We start from the raw sequence: 20313 nt of genomic DNA, 5'->3' as shown, positions 1-20313 counted from the left end.
TGTCCAAGATTTCACTGCCTGTTTTCTTCTAGGATTTTTATGGTTTTTAGGCTATTTAAGTCTTTAACCCATTTTTAGATTAGTCTTGTGTATTGTGTAAGAAGGTGGTCCAGTTTCATTTTTTTGCATATATGTGTCCAATTTTTCCAACACCATTTATTGAATAAACTATCTCTACCCCACTGTGTGTTCTTACCTCCTTTGTCAAATATTGACTATAAAAGTGTGGGTTTATTTCTGGTTACTCTATTCTGTTCCATTGATCTATATGTCTGTTTTTATGCTAGTACAATGCTGATTTGATTACTATGGCCTTGTAGTATAGTTTGATATCAGGTATTGTGATTCCTTCAACTTTGTTCTTCTTTCTCAAGATCATTATTGCTTTTTGAGGTCTTTTGTGGTTCCATATAAATTTTTGGAATATTTGTTCTAGTTCTGTGAAATATGCCATTGGTATCTTGATAGGAATCACATTAAATCTATAGATTTCTTTGGGTAATATGGATACTTTTATGATGTTAATTCTTTCTATCCACGGACACAGTATTTGCTCCCACTTATTTGCGGCTTCTTCAGTTTCTTTCTTTAGTGTCTTATAATTTCCAAATACAGGTCTTTTATATCCTTGGTTAAATTTAATCTAAGGTATTTTATTATTTTTGAAACAATTATGAATGAAATTGTTTTCTTAGTTTCCATTTTTGATAGTTTATTATTGGTGTATAAAAATGCAACTAATTTCTGGACCTTTATTTTTATCCTGCATATTTCTTTAAATTACCACTAGCCCCAGCACACCAAATAACTTGTTTCATATACAGTAAGTACTCAATAATTACATAAATCTAATTTCTTATCAAATTAGAATGTTTATGGTTTTCAGTGGGAAAATTATTAAACTCCTGTAAGTAAACTGCTAGATAAATATGTACCTAAATGAGTTCCATTAATGTATATAGCTGAATTGTCTTTTGTAGTTGAGTAATACGAACCTTTATTTGACTGACCAGTGGTGATGCAGTGGATAGTGTCGACCTGGGATGCTAAGGTCCCAGGTGGAAACCCTGAGGTCACCAGCTTGAGCCCGGGCTCATCTGGCCTGAACATGGGCTCATCTGGCTTGAGCATGGGCTCAACTGGCTTGAGCACAGACTCACCAGCTAGAGTATAGGATCACAGACCTGACCTCATGATCACTGGCTTGAGCACAAAGGTCGCTGGCTTGAAGCCCAAGGTCACTGGCTTGAGTGAGGGGCCACTGGCTTGGCTGGAGGCCCCGGTCAAGGCACACATGAGAAGCAATCAATTAACTGCTGCAACAAGTTGATGCTTTTCATTTTTCTCCCTTTCTGTCTGTCTCAATAAAAAGAAAAAAAAAAAAGAACTCATTTGATTTTATACTTACTGCTTCCAAACTCTCTTTTTTCATGTTCAGTGAATCTAGTTGCTGCTGAAGTGTATCTAATTCCTAAAAAGAAGAGAAAAAAAGCAAATACATATGCAAGTTATATCAGTAATATATTTGTTTCTGTTTTCCAATATTTCAAATATATAACAAACTAAATTTTGTAAACATCTTCAATACATAACTTGTGATGACCAGAATTTATTAATATTCTCTTCTGTTTTTGTCAATTTATTTCATTATTCTTAAACACTTTGCCAGACCCACCTTTAAAAATACTTTAAAGCTTGTCAAGGTAGCCAGACCTTTACACAGTGAATCATCATTATCACTGTAATCGTATTATTAAGTATCAGAGGCCTTCAAATTTGTTATGTCATTGTTCAAAGTTAAAATTTTGAATTTTGAATTTTAAACCATGTTTTCCTATCTTTTGCCTAATTCCTTTTTATTAATTTATTTTTAAAAATTTTATTGTAATAAGAAGACTTAACATGTCCCTAATTTCCTTTAGGGCCCAGACCAATAGCAATTTACATGACTCACTCTTGTAAGGGATATGACCCTTAAATTCATTATTACTCATCTGAAAGCTTCCACGCAGGATTAACAATATTTTGGCATTTCTATAATATCCTTATTTCCATGTTTCATTGTATCTTATAAATCATGTCTAAAATAAAAGTTATATTAAATTGGCAATGAAGGAATACCTGAGAAACTATAACTACTTTTACTATTGGCAACTGTGGTGACTAATTATCTGTCAACTGGTTAAGGAACACGTGGGCATAAAACAATACTAACTTCCAAATCTGAGTCACCACCAAGATTGAATATTGGGAGGATTCTCAATAACCCCTCAGCAAGCACCCAAATTGGTTATTTAAACACCAATTTATAGCAGGAGCAATTTATAGTAGGTAAAAGATCTGCTGCTTATTAGGCAGGAAGAAAAGGAAAGTAAAATATTCATATAGCTCAGATATATGAGGCTTTTTAATGTTGCCATTAAAAGTTCATTAAAAAACAAGCATTTTCATATGTCTTTAAGACATTAAAAAATGAAGAATGCACAGGACTGAATAAATAACATAGTAAAAGCTAGGTCCATCATGCAGCATAAAAAAATAAAGGTTTCTAGATCAGTGTTTGTCAAATGTATATGGCCCAACTTGTTAAAATGAAGACCGATCAGTAAGTCTAGTCAAGCTCTCAGCGGATGCCAGTGCTGTCCATAGTAGCAAGACTGCTATATGCCTGGCCCAAAGTAGTAATTAGTATTACCTGCAACAATTTCTCATTTGTGGTTTTCATTTCTATGTACTTGACTTGTTTTTCAGGAGACATATTTTTGATAATGCCATCTGCTGCTTGTTTTTCCTGTTCAATTTCTTCTTCTACGCTTCTAATTTGTTTCTCCTTCCTGAAATCAAATGTATGTAATATTACTTACTATACTGAGGGGAAAAAATAATTTTACTCAGGTCCTGGTCTCAATTCAGTAGGGTACTTAAATGTATTCAACCATAGTTCATGATCTAAAAAGTCCTTACAGATGTACAAAATAATTCTATTTGAACTGGATGAAATCTGGCCCCCAACAGCACAGACTTATTTTGTGTCTTTTTCAATTCTTTACTCTCCTTTTTATTTATATTCTTATAAGAAAACACAAATATCATTACAGAAAAATCATTAAAGCCTTCTACATATGAAAATGTATTTATTTATATTTTATGTTATCTTGGAACTTTCAGGTAGAAAAGATCAGCTATTTCATCTTTATGTTTCATAGATTAAAAATACTGAGAAACTAACTCATTCTGAACTCCAGGATTACTTGTCTCCAAAAATTACTCTTAGCCTTATTTTTGCCTGATAGGTCTTTCAGTGTAGTTAGATGGGAACTAGTGTACAGTATTCCATTTTACAGAGAAGTTAACAGCACAAGGAAGCTAATTTTCTGAAGTCCACATAATGGTCAACTGTCAAATGTTTTGAGCACTTTGTTCCTGTAATAACTTGGCAGTAAATCACCAATCATGGTGTCATAAAAATGAGTAAATAACAAAGTTGAAACTAAGTGTAGTGCTAAACTTGGTGGTATCTTTTCAACTAGTATCTTTCCAAACACAAAATACCTTTAGGAGTAACATTTCAATCAATTTAGCTACATATCTTTAAAGTATGCATTCTCAAACTTATATACTTTAACTCACAAAGTAAATTTGTTAATATTTAAATTTTTTAAGAGTAAGCATTAAGGTTACGCAAACTACCTTGTTCTATTAAAAAAAGTGAAAGATGACTTTAAGAAATTATTCTTCTAGTCAATCTTTTGCTAAGGAAGTCCAGTTTTTAATTTTTTTAATCATCAGTTCACTGGGTACAAAGGTTAAAACAAAGTGAAATGCAATCATATGACATACTTTTCAGGAGAAACAGAATGGATTCCTTGGCACACCAGTCTCAGAGACAAGAAAAATAAAGGTAAGATCTTATATATTTACAGGTTTGGTAGTTGTTGCTGCAATTTTTTAAAAAATCATATTTGTTTGTTGTCTGTACAAAAAGCTTTGCCTTTACTATGTGATGAAAAAGCAGAAAATATTAAATTTTATACACTATTTTAGAAATATTAACCTTAGAATGGCCAACAATCTTTCTCCAAAAAAGTTATAATGTAATAAAATTATTTTTTTCATAAAAGGTTTCCTCTAATCAAATTTACCAGATCTTGTTATTTTGAAACATGTTAATCACAGAGCATTCTGAAGTGAAATTTATTTAAAAACAAATTTGTAGTACAATAAAAGACTGGCTACCAGTAGATAATTGTTGAAATTGGATGGTAACTATACTCCTTACTTAGGTTTTTTCTTGAAATTTTCCATTATAAAAGTTTTTAAACTGAAAAAACAAAACAAAACAAAACTCCACCTATAAAATGGTAAATTACAAGAGTGAAGTTAATTTTGAGTTATTAACACCTTATTGCAAAATACGGTACATTGATATTTAGCATAAATATCTAAAATATTTCATGGCAGAATGATTTAACAAAACCAAAATAATTGCAGCATATATTTTTATAGAGGGAGGAAGGGAGAAGGAAGAAGAGGGAGGGAGAGAGAGACATACACAAGAACATTAATCTGTTCCTGTATGCGCCCTGACTGGGGATTGAACCGACACCCTCTGTGTTTCAGGGTGACGCTCTAACCAACAGAGCTAGCTGGTCAGGGCAATTGCGGCATATTTTTATTTCATAGTATATAGTAGTCATATAAAGCAAATAACCAAAAACTCCTAAGAAACTTGTACTTAAAAACTGCACTAAGAACAATAGTTTCATTTTCAATATCTACCATTTCCTCTTGTATAAAGCGTTTTCTCTTTATATAGGTTGTAGACTATGTAAAAGGGCACAGTTTGTGAAATAATTGAAAGAAACTGATATTCTATTTGTTCTCTATTTTTCAATCAATAAATTTAAACCCAATTTCAAAAATAAATTTCAAATTGATAAAAAATCCTATAGGGAGAAAAAGTTGGTAACAACTGTCTTCTCTTTAAATCAACTTTTTCAAATGGGGTAAACCAAGGGGTCTCAAACTCAACTCAGCATGTGGGCCACAGAGCAAGATCACAGCCTTTCAGCGGGCCGCACTAGGTCTACAAAAGGCAACTGTTATGCAACACTTTTCTCACTGCAGTTGAAAACAAAAAAAAATCAGTACAACAAGCACAATCGTACATGCAGTTTACTCAGTGTCACAAAACGACCAGAAACTGTAGTTCGCATCACAACTGCTGTTAACTAAGCTAATATCTAGCTAGGATGCTAGAGAAATGAAAAATACAAGTAGGCCCCTAGGCTTACTTAATTTTATCCAAAATATATTTGAACTTCGTGGATTAGTCTGCGGGCTGCACAAAATTGTTCGGCGGGCCGCATGCGGCCCGCGGGCCACGAGTTTGAGACCCCTGGGGTAAACTGACTTAAGAACAATTCCTTCATAATCTACTGGCTAGCCAGTTGTTGTTCCAGTCTGATTTCAAGACAGCCAATAATGATAGCAAATGTTTCTTCTGTCTAGAGATTTATCATTCAGTGTCATGATGGTCAGTATCTACCCCCTTCTCTCAATCTTTCCCCTTTCAAAAGACAAACAAATATACGAAAAACCCCATTAATCATGGGGCTCAATCAATGCATTTCATAGCTTTAGACCTAATGCTTTAGATTGCTGAATGCTTTTTTTGTATAGAATCTACCTTAAACTCTGAGCATATACTGCTTCTTACTTTAAAATTTATCAAATAGAACAAATATTTCTTTTCTAATCCTTATAATTCTATTTCCTTTAGCAAACTGGAGAAAATCATCATTAGTATTGATATTAAACAGATGACAAAGATAATAAATACAAGAGGATCCTGTCTCTATTTCTACATAGGCTCATCATCCTGCCTAACCTTCATTACCTTCTTCAGCTACTTCTATTACATATCAACTTTTAAATTTAGTTCATTTTTTTTTAAGTGAGAGGAGGGGAGATAGAGACAGACTCCCTTATGTGCCCCAACCGGGATCCACCTAGCAACCCCCGTCTGGCACCAATGCTCAAATCAACTGAGCTATCCTTAGAGCCTAAGGCCAATGTTCAGACCAACTGAGCTATTCTGAGTGCACGGGGCCAACACTTGAAACAGTCAAGCCACTGGCTATGAGAGGGGAAGAGAGAGAACAGGGGAAAAGGGAGGGGGAGAGAAGCAGATGGCAACTTCCTATGTGTGCCCCGACCAGGGATCAAACTGGGGATGTCAACATGCTGGGCTAAAGCTCTAGCCAGAGGCCAGGGCAACTAATTTTCTCTGTAGCTTATCTGCTTCTTTTTATTACGATCCTATCCTATTTATTTCCTCCTCATTCATCACTATTTTACCCACATCTGCACCCCACCTGAGACATCAGCAAGAACTTCACTACAACACTGAGAAACACTGAAACACACCAATGAAGGGGCTGCACAGATTCCTAAAGATCACAAAACATGGGTCAAATACCTTTTATGTATGCTTTAGGGACCCCTTTTGTGAGCAATAGTCTGAAGTTAGTGATAACTTGAAATCATTTCTGACTCTAAAAGGGATTCTGTTATGATCTACATCCAAGTTGTAAAATCTAAGAGAAACAATGGCTTTTCTCCTAATAAATTTGATTTAACTACAGAAATAGAGAAAGAAGAAGGGGAATAGGCATAAACAGATAAACAAAATGAAGGTAAAGAGTTGATTAACTAGAATAGACTAGTATCAGAATAACATTAAGTACCTCATTGCTAATGAGGTAACAGACTTGGTAAGGTAAAAGGAGACTTGGTCATTGTCAATAGTTTTCTACTTCCTTCTCTATTAGAACAAATTTTTCCTTAAAAATCATAAGTAACTAATTGTGGCATAGCCACAAAAAGGCTCAAAAGAAAAATAAGACTCAAATTTTAGAAAGCCACTAAGAATGATTTTAACAGAATATAGTCATATTTTTCAAACAGATCATTTGATTGCAGCATAGATTTTAGTGTAGACTTTTAAAAATCAGATTAAAAGAAACATGAATGTCATGAATAAAATCAATAAATGTAAAGTACTATTTAGCAAGAATTTATTCAAATAAATGGCGACTTCCAGTGAAAGACAGCATACTTAAATGTACCCATTAACCCAGACTCCTGCCCCAAACTTGACTCAAATAAAAATAAAAGGTACTAAAGAGTATAAACTCATAAGAACAAAGAAAATGAAAGATGAGGCAACAGCAATAAAACTTAGAAACTATAAAGTTAAGTGGAAACTAACTGGAAAGAAAATATTCCCAAACCAGTAGTGAAGAGAGATGAGAAGCCACTTGGTTTATACTGCAAAACTCTTACAGGGCCCAGAAACTGACAGCACCAGGTGTTCTGAAGTAGAGAAGGCTAAATAAAACATATTTGAAAGTCTTCCTCCCTGCCTCTGCCCAGTCAGGTAAAGGTCCTCTCCTACATACACAGAAGATTATGGCTTTTTTCCTTTGGGGAAAATAAAATAAAGGGAATTTGGGCACTAAGCACAAGGGAGTGCAAGACTGTTGTGCCAAAAACAGGGAAAGTGAGTTAAAGTTTATATACTAATTATCAAGATAAATCCACCTTTTCATCACTCAGCTCTCAAAATGCTGGCCACCTAGCCTTATCTGTTCAAGTAGATTAGAAAAGTCATTCTGGGGAATCCAACTAGCCCAAGAGAAAAGATCTAAAGATAATGATATTTTGGAATTACCCAAGAAAATAGTCCAGCAGGTTTACTCTACAGTTAACGTTAAAGGAAGACTTGCACAAAAGCAGTTTTCAATTAGATTTTTGTTTCCCAGTCTTATCTTTAAGTTCCAAACCAAATATTAACAGATATATGAAGAAAGTCTCAAATATAAAAGATACAGACCAAAATAAAGTGGAAAAGCATAACATGAAGACATAGGGGCTATTCAAGGAAAAAGAAAGCAAATGATACAAGACACAATAAGAAAAGATAATTTATGCCACAGGACACTATTAAAGAAAATTTTCAGAGAACGAAGAGAGCTCTTAGAATTAAAATGATGACTGGAAAAAAGAAAATTTAAGAGTTTAAAGATAAAGTTGAGGCTATCACCCAGAAAGCAGGGTGAAAACACACAGAAATGAAACAGAAAAAATCAGACAATCATTCCAGGAGAACCAACACCTAATTAAAGCAATTCTAGAAAGAACAGTGAGACTTTTAAAAAATGAGGAAGAAAATTATCAGTATCATCAATGAAATAATTCAGAAAATTTCCCAGAACTGAAGGACATAGCTTCCATATTGAAAGCACCCACTGAGTACACAGTTGTATGAATGAAACAGACTCTCACAGAAGATTGTGAAATTTCAGAATATTAATTTTAAAAACTTTGAAGGTTAAGAGGCGAGTTACATAAGAGAATAAAGAATTAGAATGGCATAGCTTCAGAGTTCTTAACAGTAATACTAGAAATCCAAAGACAATGGGGCAATGCCATCAACATTTTAAGGGAAAACTATTTTCTACTTACAATTTTATTTCTAGTCAAATTATTTTTCAAGGTCTAAAATAGTTTCCCACCTATACACCTTCTCAGGAAGTTACTGCAGGCAACTTTATTTAAAAACGCAGTAATACAAAACAGGGCATTCTAGAAAACAGGAATCCAGTAATAAAAACAAAAGGGAATGTCTACGATGAGGGCAAAAGGAAAGTGGAAGTCAGAAGCTGTGTAGAGGCCTAGTCACCATCAACTCATTTAGGGTACAGCATGGCATCAGGCTCCGGATGAGACTTCTTTGAGCAGATTACACAGATTAAATATCTAAAATGCATAAACTATTGAGTAATTTGTTAGGTAAAAGTATGGGTATAAATTTATTAAAAAAAAGAAAACTAAGTGCATAAAAAAACTACAATTAATTCAACAACAACAAAAAAATGGGAGCAGGAACAGAAAAGTAATCCTGTTAATGGCTCAGTCACTGGTAGCATTTATACATTTGTGATAGAAGAAACACTGAATACTCACCTTACCAAAATTATAGGTAAGTAACTATGTTTGAAGAATGAACAAACAAGACGTGTATATAAATATTTGTTGTGTTACGAGATGAAGGTAAGGGAGAGTTTGAAGGAGAGTTTCAGGCTCATCTTCCACATTTGTAGGTAAATAGATACTACCATTTAAAGAACACATAAAATGAAAAGATCAAGAAGTAGCAATATAATATACTTATACACACACACATACACACACACACACATATTCCTCTGGACTTTATTTTGTGTACCTATACTAAAATTTTAAAGTGTACAAACACTTCAATTATTTTAAAGTTCCTTTCAATAGATCTAGGAACTAATGAGTCACTAAAAAAGACTCTTTCATTCTCCACGGAAGCTTTCTAGTTTGTTAAGATTAGAGTATAGGGAAGGTGAGGGGACACGTGGTTGTTTCATATTTTATATAGTTTAAGAAAAAATAGATATTAAAAGGAGAACAAGGAAATCAAAATGTCATCAACAATTCGTAAGTTCTAGTCTCCTATTGAGAAGAAAATACTCTTTTCTATCAGGCCTGAGATATGAAAACTACATGCATCCTGATCTTGTTTTGGCCCCTCTCCATGTTGTTTTTATCAGATGAAGGCCAGACCTCTAAAACAGTAAGTTTTTCTTCTTTCTTTTTTAGTAAATTGCATGAAATACATATATATGTATTTATGAATTATGTGTGTCTCTGAATTGGAAAAGATTTTGCTGAACCCAAAATATGCCTCTTTGGGATTGTGACTGAATAAACTTTTATTTTTTTATTTAGAAATTACATTTAATGAGGTGACATTGATAGAGTACTGTACATAGGTTTCAGGTAAACATTTCTACAGCATTTGAAGTATTGATTGCATTTTTATAAGTTTTTTATTTATTTTATTTTTATGTATTGGTTTTAGCGAGAAGGGAGGGAGACAGAAAGAGAGAGAGTCAGAGAGAGAGGAACATCAACCTGTTTCTGACTGGGGATCAAACTGGAAACCCCTGTGGTTCGGGATGACGTTCTAACCAACCGAGACATCTAACCAGGGCAAAAGTTTTAAAAGTTTATAAAAGTAAGTTTTTAAAATCAAGACAGTGAAATATTTTCAAAGATACACTTTGAATATACCAAGGCAATAAAAAAAGAAAAGAAAAAGAAACCCAAACAACAACAAAAACAAGCAATCAAAACTCTTTAGTCAGTTTGATTATGCAAAATCTGTCCTCTCTGAGCCAGATTCTAATTTGACAAAAGCAGCCTTCATTTTTTAAAAACTGAGTTGAAGAAATCTGTGCCCTGACCAGTGGCGCAGAGGATGAAGTGTCATACTGGAGCACCGAGGTCACTGGTTCAATCCTGGAGTCTCAGGTTTGAGCCTGTCAGGGCACATATGAGAAGCAATCAATGGGTGCAAAACTGAGACATCGAGTTGATGCGTCTCTTTCTCTCTCTCTCCCCCTTCCTCTCTCTTAAAATAAAGCAGTGGGGAAATAAAGAAATCTGTAAATCTGATCTGTTTCTGTATATGCCCTGACTGGGGCTTGAACCAACCTCTGTGCTTCGGGACGAAGTTCTAACCAATTGAGCTATCTGGTCAGGGCAGAGACAGTTTCAAAACATAAAACCACACTAAAGCCTGACTGGGCGGTGGCGAGGTGGATGGAGCGTCGGACTGGGATGTGGAAGACCCAGGTTGGAGAACCTGAGGTCACCGGCTTGAGCACGGACTCAACTGGTTTGAGCAAAAGCTCACCAGCTTGAGCCCAGGGTCGCTGGCTCAAGCAAGGGGTTACTCGGTCTGCTGAAGGCCCACAGTCAAGGCACGTATGAGAGAACAATCAGTGAACAATTAAAGTGTTGCAATGCGCAACGAAAAACTAATGATTGATGCTTCTCATCTCTCCGTTCCTGTCTGTCCCTGTCTATCCCTCTCTCTGACTCTGTCTCTGTAAAAAAAAAACACAAAAAACAAAAAACACACACTAAAAATGGAGGAAATTTTAAATCACATTTATGAGAAATACTGTTGCTGCATTATTATTATTAAGGGGGAGTGACATTTCAATGGCAAAAACAGTCAAAATAAGAACAATTTCTTTGCTTCTATATCCATATAAGGAAAGTACTTCATGCTGTTTGGCTCTTTAAATTCAATCTATGGTTTAATTTTTGTTATAAGATAAATATCTTCTTTTAAAATACCCAACTTTGAGCTATTAAGCCTCTAAAGTTATATCAATATAATTAAGTACTATTTTTTAATTAATAGCTCTAGGTATACTGTTGGTAGCTCTGCTAATTTTTAAAAATTCCTTATTATAAACTATGTATAATATCATATAGGTACTAGACTTAGGATGATCACTTTGTAAGTTATATAAATTTCTCATCACTATAGCCTGACCTGTGGTGGCACAGTGGATAAAGCATTAACCTGGAATGCTGAGGTCACTGGTTCAAAACCCTGGGCATGCCTGGTCAAGGTACATCCGAGAGAGAAACTACTAAAAGTTGATGCTTCCCGCTCCTCTTCCCTTCTCTCTCTCTAAAATCAATAAATAAAATATTTAAAAAATTTCTAATCACTATGTTGCACACATTAAACTAATATAATAATGTATATCAACTGTAATTGAAAAATATTAAAAAAAATAGTAATACCAGAACTTTTTTTCCACTGATTTAAGAGAAAGAGGAGGGGAGAGAGGAAAAAAGGAAGAGGGAGGGAAGGGAAAAGAGAGGGCAAGAGAGGACTAGAGAGAGAGGGAGAGAGAGGATGAGAGAGGGAGAGGAAGAGAGAGAAAGAGGGAGAAGGAGGGAGAGGAAGAGAGGGAAGGAGAGAGAGAGAAAGAGAGAGAAGGAGGGAGAGGGAGAGAGGGAGGGAGAGAGAGAGAAAGAGGGAGAGAGTAGGAGGGAGAGGGAGAGAGTGAGGGAGAGAGAGAGAAAGAGGGAGAGAGTAGGAGGGAGAGGGAGAGAGTGAGGGAGAGAGAAGCATCAACTCGTTCTATTTAATTATTCCATTTACTTGTTCACTCATTGATTGCTTCTCCTAAGTGCCCTTCCTGGGCATTGAAATAAGAGATCTTGGTCAGTGGGAATAATGCTTTATCCACTAAGCCACCTGACCAGAGCCACCACATATTTTTAAATTACAAATTTTTTTAAAATTACATATTTTAAAATAATTTCATTATAAATGTCAATCCCACACACTGAATAAGTTAAATCAATTAGTATATATCATGTATTTCCACACATACCAATGGGACTATACCAAGTTTTTCATTCTGTAATGTTTATATTTATATAACAACAGAAGATGCCTATATGACAAACTAGAATCTCCTTGCTCAAATCTATGTAATTTCCTTACTCTTCAGTATTTTTTTTCCCAATAAAGAAAGAAAAGTATTTGCCTTTCCTTTTTCAAATTGTAATAATAAAAAATGATACAGTTTTTTTCACACTGTTTCCTTCCGGTGTTTAACTGCCAGAATATAAAATTTTGAAAATTCTGTTAATATTTTTCTGATTAATGCATTTCTAATTTTTTTCTTTTTTAGGAAGTCAAATGTAATTTCACTGAAAAGAATTATTCTTTGATTCCAGTGGATATCAGTACAGATGTTACTATACTTGATCTCAGTTATAACAAAATTACTCTGAATAGTAGGGATGCAAGTGTTCTGCAAAAGTATTATTTACTCACTGAGCTCTATCTGATTGAGAACAATGTCAGTATCTTACATAATAATAGTTTTGGTAACCTCTCCAATCTAAAAATTTTAAATATTTGTAGAAATTCCATCCACATAATTCAACAGGGTGCATTTATAGGTTTAAATAAACTACTACAATTGTATCTCTGCCAAAACAAAATATTACAACTGAATCCTGACATATTTATGCCTCTCAAAAACCTGAGACTTCTGAATCTGCAAGGCAATTTGATAAGCTACTTTGATGTGCCACAACTGTTTCATCTGGAGTCAATCATTTTATATGGGAATCCATGGAACTGCTCTTGTAGTTTACTGAATTTGCAGAATTGGTTAAACACATCAACTGTGACACTAGGTAAGTTATCATAATTTAATCAAACCCACAATGTGATTGATTTTTGGTTGTTTCACCCCAGAAATGTTTCTCATTTCATTTTTTTTTTTTAATTTTTCTGAAGTGAGAAGCAGGGAGGCAGAGACAGACTCCTGCATGTGCCCAACCGGGACCCACCCGGCATGCCCACTGGGGGGCAATGCTCTGCCCATCTGGGCCATTGCTCCGTTGCAACAGGAGCCATTCTAGCGCCTGAGGCAGAGGCCATGGAGCCATCCTCAGTGCCCGGGCCAACCTTGCTCCAATGGAGCCTTGGCTGTGTGAAGGGAAGAGAAAGAGAGAGAGGAGAGGGGGAAGGATGGAGAAGATGGGCGCTTCTCTTGCGTGCCCTGGCCAGAAATCGAATCTATGATTTCCACATGCCGGGCCAATGCTCTACTACTGAGCCAACCAGCCAGGGCCTTATTTCATTTATATAAATAAAAGAAACTATTGCCCGAAGAGTGGTGGCACAGTGGATAGACCATTGATCTGGTACACTGAGGTACCAAGTTTGAAATCCCTAGGTCCAGGCTTGAGTGCAAGCTTGCTGGCTTGAGTGCAAGCTTGCCAGCTTGAAAACAGGGTAACAGGCTTGAGCACAGAATCATCCACAAGATCCCATGGTTGCTAGCTTGAGCAAGGGGTCACTGGCTTGGCTGGAGCCCCCTGGTCAAGGCACATATAACCCTGCCAGTTGGCTCAGTGGTACAGCATTGGCTGGCGTCTGGACATCCTGAGTTCAATTCCCGGACAGGGCACATAGGAGAAGCACTCATCAGCTTCTCTACTTCTTCCCCTCCTGCAGCCATGACTCAACTAGAGTGAGTTGGCCCTTGGCACTGAGGATGTCACCATGGCCTCTGCCTTAGGTGCTAAGAAGTGCTCAGTCACTGAGCAAGAGAGCAAGGTCCTAGATGGGCAGAGCATCACTCCGTAGTGGGCTTGCCAGGTGGATCCAGTCAGGGCGCATACAGGAATCTATCTCTGCCTCCCCTACTCAAAAAAAAAAAAAAAAAAAAAAAAAGGGCAGCACATATGAGAAGTGATCAATGAACAATTAAAGTGATACAACTATGAGTTGATGCTTCTTATCTCTCTCCCTTCCTGTATCTCTCGCAAAAATAAAATACAATAAAATAAACTATTCCTGTTTAAGGGAAACAGGAAGAAACACTGAAATACAATTGCTGAATAGATGCTGTCCCTCTGCCTCTCCAGAAAGAACGAGAAAAAGAAATTTAAGTTTTCTATACATTTAAAATGATACTGTCACTTCATGTATTAAGTTTGCATTTTTAATACCTGAGACTAATTTTTTTAAGTACTTCCTTTTCTTAGGCTATTCTGTCAGAAAGTAGGTGAAAACAGGTGCCTCACTTTCTTAACTGCAAATGATACTCTGACTGAGATCAAGATGTTCATCACAATCTTAATCATAACATCTGTACTATCACAAACTAAATAAACAGATACTGTACTTAAACTACATTTATCAAATGACTTTATAAACAGGAATATGCACCATTCCCTTGTGTTGTTAGGCAATTTGAGTTTCTTTCTTATAGAATCTAATAATGACATGCCAAAAAATTATGAATAAAAATAATTATAAAATGTTGTTAACCATAATTTTATTTCCCATAATATATCTTAATTTATTATTTGATTTACTAGAAAATGAGAACATCACCCTGTGCAAGTACCCAGATATCCTGAAGTGCTACAGTATCAAAACAGTACCTTTTAAGGCTGAATGTTACTCAAAATTTCTTTCACCTGTAACTGAAGACCTTCATCTTAATTTTCAGTCCATTAGCAATTCAACATTTAATAACTCTTTGAATAACTTAACAAGAAATTCAGGTAATATACTGGTTTTGTATATCAAGTGCTAAAGGTAGGTAGCATACTAAGTGAACTAAGGTAGTTCTCATTTTTCTGCATTTGAAGTTACTAGAAACAATGTAAAAGTATAATTCTTCATCTCAACAAAAGACTTACAAAATACTGGGTTTCCAAAGCAGGCTCTGCTAGTTACCACCCAAATGCTACTAGGCAAATTATTTAACTTCTCTTAGCCTTAATTTTAACTAGTCAAGTCACAATTATTAACAGGTATAAATCAATAATGTTCCTAGGTGAACAAATCAACAATACCTGAAAAGATACACATTATTTAAAAAAAGATATTCTTACACCAGTCCATGAAATATTTTTATATTGTAGTTTTAGTAACTTTTGTTTAAAGAAAATTATAATGTACATTCATTTCCGATACCAACACTGGGGAATTGGGATATGTAAATTTTTTTGTCAATTTAACAAAATATCTTCCTTCTCTCCCTTTATCATATTCTCTCTTTTCTATTCTATTTCAGAATATGAACCTCTTGGAAAAAGCTGGGCTTTTCTTGTTGGTGTTGTAGTCTCTGTGCTGATGACTTCACTCCTCATTTTTCTAGCTGTCAAATGCCCAATATGGTATAATTTTCTGCTTAGTTATAATCATCATCGCCTTGAAGAGCATGAAGCAGAAACCTATGAAAATGGTTTTACCGAAAATCCAAGTTCTCTTTCACAGATGCCAGATACAAACTCTGAAGATACTACAATATTTGAACAACTACATTCATTTGTACTAGATGATGATGGGTTTATTGAAGATAAATATATAGATACTCAAAAATTACATGAAGAAAATTAACTTCTTTCAATGTTTGATTCTTTAAAAAATGTAATAGATCACTCACAGTTTAGACCTGGAGATTTTCATATGTGACATACTAAACTATAGCTGGTAGACCTTCTTATTAATTGCAACACACCTAAATATCATAAAATTATGTTTTTCTCATTGGAATTGAAAAAGTTCAAATACAGTAACTGACATTCCTTTGTAGCTAACAATTATAATACTAGCATTACTATTCTCTTAACTATTTAGGAGACCATACATATTAGTAAAAAAAACAAAACCCTAAAGTAAATTATTAATTATAATGAACTGATTCTCATTTAGGTCAGATATTTGACATTATACATACAAATTTAAGTTTTAGTGATTAGAATCAGTAGAGATATAAAGGTTTTGAATTTATATCACAAGTTAGAGTAAGGAACAGAGATAACTTATACTGACAATACACTTGGATTTTTTTTATGCTCACAGAATGAATTAATAAAATTGGAAAACATTTTTTTAAAAGCTTCCTGAAGTAGCACAATAAATTTCCTGAAAATTTAGTTAACAATTTAAAGCACAGCACAATGTACAGGTACAAATCTTAATAAGTTACTAAGAATTTGGATTATAAAAAAATTGTCAACATAATGCAGGATTCTCACAACAGAATAAATATCATAGTATGGTGGTGTCCAAAGTCAGTATCACAATTATCCATAAGTTTTATTAAATGAAATACATATTTCTGCCTCTCTTTGGGAGATTTTTATTCAAATGAGTTTGTGGTAGGGCTGAGAAACCTTTAGTGGGTACGTGAACAGTTGTTCAGAATCCTATAGATGGAGGAATGCTTCCCAAATTGTTTTCTAGAACATTATCTTCGCGAGACATTCAGAAGTACCACAAAAATTAGGGAATCCTTCAAAATGAATATGGAGCAATAAAATATCCCCTAATTTTTGTAAGCAGTATATTTACAGGTGGTGGTACAGTGGATAGAGCCTGGTCAGCCCAGGACATTAAAACCCCAAGGTTGCTGGCTTGAGCGTGGGATCATAGCTATGACCCCATAGTCACTGGCTTGAACCCAAGGTTGCTGGCATGAGTGAGGAATCACTAGCTCAGCTGGAGCCCACCAGTCAAGGCACACATGAGGAAGCAATGAACAACTAAGGTGCCACAACTATGAGTTGATGCTTCTCATCTCTCTCGCTTCCTCTCTGTCCCTCTCTCTTTCTCTCTCACTTAAAAAAAAATATTTACAGGGAGGAAAAAGGTACATAGTCAAATTACCATAAAATTAATTTATTACTATAGGAAATACTGGGTTTAAACAAAGTGAACCAAAATTCTTTTCTCTAAGACTCATACAAAACTTTACTAAGCTAAACTGCTCTCTGATCTTCAGAAGCAAAGTATCAAGATTTTTCCACCCTTGACAATAAAATCCTTTCTTTGAGGTATGCCTAAGAGTTAGTAGTACAATAAGGGTCCAAAGAACATAGTTTTGAAAACACTGGCCTTAAGACTATTACAGGAATAGTCTGAAAGTGAATTATTTGCCAATTCCTTATAATCAATTATCTGTAAACATAATTTTATTAACTCAATGCCAAAAGTGGCATTAAAAACTGTAATAGGCACTGGCCGAGTAGCTCAGTTGGTTGGAGCAGTGTCCTTTGTGCCAAGGATGCGAGTTCAATCCTTGGTCAGGACACATCAAGAATCAACCAATGAAGGCCCTGGCCGGTTGGCTCAGGGGTAGAGCGTCGGCCTGGCGTGCTGAAATCCTGGGTTCGATTCCCTGCCAGGGCACACAGGAGAGGCGCCCATCTGCTTCTCCACTCCTCCCCCTCTCCTTCGTCTCTGTCTCTCTCTTCCCCTCCCGCAGCCGAGGCTCCATTGGAGCAAAGATGGCCAGGCGCTGGGGATGGCTCCTTGGCCTCTGCCCCAGGAGCTAGAGTGGCTCTGGTCGCAACAGAGCGACCCCCGGATGGGCAGAGCATCGCCCCCTGGTGGGCGTGCCTGGTGGATCCCGGTCGGGCGCACGCGGGAGTCTGTCTAACTGCCTCCCTGTTTCCAGCTTCAGAAAAATACAAAAAAAAAAAAAAAATCAACCAATGAATGCGCAAGTGAGTGAATAAGAAATCGATCTTTCTCTCTCCCTCCAAAAACAAAAAGAACAAGCCTCCTGACCTGACCAGGAAGTGGTGCAGTGAATAGAGCGTCCACCTGGGAGACTGAACACCCAGATTTGAAACCCTGAGGTTGCCGGCTTAAGTCCAAAGGTCGCTGGCTTGAAGCCCAAAGTTGCTGGCTTGAGCAAGGGGTCACTGGCTCAGTTGGAGCCCCATAGTCTAAGGCACAATCAATGAATAACTAAAGTGTCACATCTAAGAGCTGATGCTTCTTATCTCTTCCTTCCTGGTCTATCTCTGTCTATCTCTGTCTCTCACTAAAGAAAAACCAAACAAAACCAAAAAAACCCCAAAACTAACACTAGCAAAATATATGATATGTGGAAAAATTGAATGTATTTATCTATATGTTTTACAGGAAAATATCTCTAAAACACTAACATATATTTATGGGTGAAATGATGTTTTAGATTTTCTTCATAATACAGGAAAGGGAACAATGGCTACAGATGTGGATAGAGCAGGATTGAATATAAACTGATGAAGCTAGGATACAGCTACAAAGAACTATAGTACATTATTTTGTGTGTTTTTGTATATTCAATTTCCCTATAATAGTTTTTAAAATGTGTATGCAATATAGATGATCTATCATAGAAATGTACACTTAAGATTATATAATTTTATTAACCAATGTTACCCCAACAAACTTAATTATTAATAAAAAAGGAAAAAAAATGTATCTACCTGGTACTTTCTTAGAGAAAAGACACTAAAAATAATGTAGATGCATGTTACATGCTGCAAAAAAATCATTTTTTTAAGTGAGAGGAGGGGAGGTAGAAAGACAGACTCCTACATGCACCCTGACCGGGATCCACTCGGCAACCCCCATCTGGGGCTGATACTCAAATCAACTGATCTATCCTTAGCACTTGAAGCTGAATCTTGGACCAACTGAGCTATTCTCAGTGCCCGGATCTGATGTTCAAATCAATCAGGCCACAGGGTGCGAGAGGAGAAAGGGGAGAAGGAGAAGAGAAGCAGATGGTCACTTCTCACGTGTATCCTGACCAGGAATTGCACCTGGGATGTCTGTATGCTGGGTTGACGCTCTATCCACTGAACCAACCAGCCAGGACCAGAATAATCATTTTAAAGGTTATCGCAATACTAAATTCAGTTTAAATGTCTACTGAGAAAAATAAAAACTGTTCAATGTGATACACTCTGTGAAATAAAAAAACCTCGTTTATCGTGCATATTTGTTTATAGAAACATGTTTTCAATAAAAATATAAAAGCTTTACATTAATATTTTCTGATATACTTCATTATTTTCAATCTCAATTATGAGTAAGATAATAGAAACATGAGACATCTTTTTCTAAATAATCTATTATTTACCAGAATATTTAAGAAATTAAGAGGCAAATATTAATATTTGAGAAACAGTAAAATAAAATATAATTATGAAGCAGCACAAACTACATTAATCACTTATAGTCAAGAGTTTCTTATAAACGAATATTGGATATTCAATAAAAATATGACTAAACAAAAATAAATGAGTTTAAAATTGTAATTACATGTTTTTAAAAGATAACTTATTTTGATTAATACCAAAGTAGAAAGGTATACACATAAGAACTGGAAGAGAATCTTTAGTTATACATCTATGTGAAACTGAATTAAAGCCAGTGTCTAAGCATAAATATTACAGCAATATATTGAAGCTATATGTCACAACTACCTTATTATGAACAGATGGTCTTATCACACTAAATAGTGGCACTATAATAGAATAGAATGAAAACAGAAGTTTTCATTTCTGCCTTTGCAAGGTATAGCATTTCCTACTTCTCTGAATGAAGAGTATCAAGGCCGATTATTGTGTTATTGAGATTATGGTTATCTGATTAATACTTAAGATAAATCTATCCACCTGCTGCATATAAAAGGAAACCATAAAAATAACATTTGTTCTTTTTTTGTGTGTGACAGAGACAGAGTCAGAGAGAGGGACAGACACAGGAAGGGAGAGAGATGAGAAACATCAATTCTTCCTTGCAACACCTTAGTTGTTCATTGATTGCTTTCTCATATGTGCCTTGACCATGGGCCTTCAGCAAACTGAATGACCCCTTGCTCGAGCCAGTGACCTTGGGCTCAAGCTGGTGAGCCTTGCTCAAACCAGATGAGCCCGTGCTCAAGCTGGCGACCTCAGGATCTCGAACCTGGGTCCTCCACAACCCAGTCTGACGCTCTATCCACTGCGCCACTGCCTGGTCAGGCACATTTATTCTTAATTTAAATTTCTTCATAAAAGGGTTAGGAGAACCTATTTCACTTAGCC

At 35.6% G+C, this 20313-nt stretch overlaps 2 protein-coding genes across 6 annotated transcripts in view; one reads left to right on the top strand and one right to left on the bottom strand.

Moving 5' to 3' along the window:
• Window positions 1-20313, bottom strand: part of IFT74 (intraflagellar transport 74) — a 111457-nt gene that overhangs the window by 59228 nt on the left and 31916 nt on the right. For all 4 annotated transcript variants that reach the window (XM_066257379.1, XM_066257381.1, XM_066257378.1 and 1 more), the window contains 2 exons: window positions 2696-2834; window positions 1409-1471 (listed from right to left, as the gene is read on the bottom strand). In XM_066257379.1, the coding sequence (XP_066113476.1) occupies window positions 1409-1471; window positions 2696-2834 (202 nt within the window). The remainder of the gene's footprint in view (window positions 1-1408; window positions 1472-2695; window positions 2835-20313) is intronic.
• Window positions 3806-19272, top strand: LRRC19 (leucine rich repeat containing 19). 2 transcript variants are annotated; one of them, XM_066257386.1, is made up of 5 exons: window positions 3806-3901; window positions 9578-9667; window positions 12603-13116; window positions 14812-15000; window positions 15516-19272. In XM_066257386.1, exons 2-5 carry the CDS (start codon window positions 9587-9589, stop codon window positions 15839-15841), a joined length of 1110 nt encoding a protein of 369 aa, XP_066113483.1. In that variant the 5' UTR covers window positions 3806-3901; window positions 9578-9586; the 3' UTR covers window positions 15842-19272. The 2 variants fall into 2 exon arrangements, with proteins under 2 accessions (XP_066113483.1, XP_066113484.1); XM_066257387.1 differs by lacking the exon at window positions 14812-15000.

Source organism: Saccopteryx bilineata, chromosome 2 (assembly GCF_036850765.1).
Source record: "Saccopteryx bilineata isolate mSacBil1 chromosome 2, mSacBil1_pri_phased_curated, whole genome shotgun sequence".
Taxonomy (NCBI): Eukaryota; Metazoa; Chordata; class Mammalia; order Chiroptera; family Emballonuridae; genus Saccopteryx; species Saccopteryx bilineata.
The sequence above is the reverse complement of the archived record's forward strand: the minus strand, read 5'-3'. Positions and strand labels throughout refer to the sequence as shown.

Coding starts and splice junctions, on each gene's coding strand:
- LRRC19 (XM_066257386.1), top strand. CDS start 9,587: ATGAAAACTACATGCATCCTGATCTTGTTTTGGCCCCTCTCCATGTTG. Junction 9,668..12,602: donor AAGGCCAGACCTCTAAAACA/GTAAGTTTTTCT, acceptor TTTCTTTTTTAG/GAAGTCAAATGTAATTTCAC. Junction 13,117..14,811: donor CACATCAACTGTGACACTAG/GTAAGTTATCAT, acceptor TTGATTTACTAG/AAAATGAGAACATCACCCTG.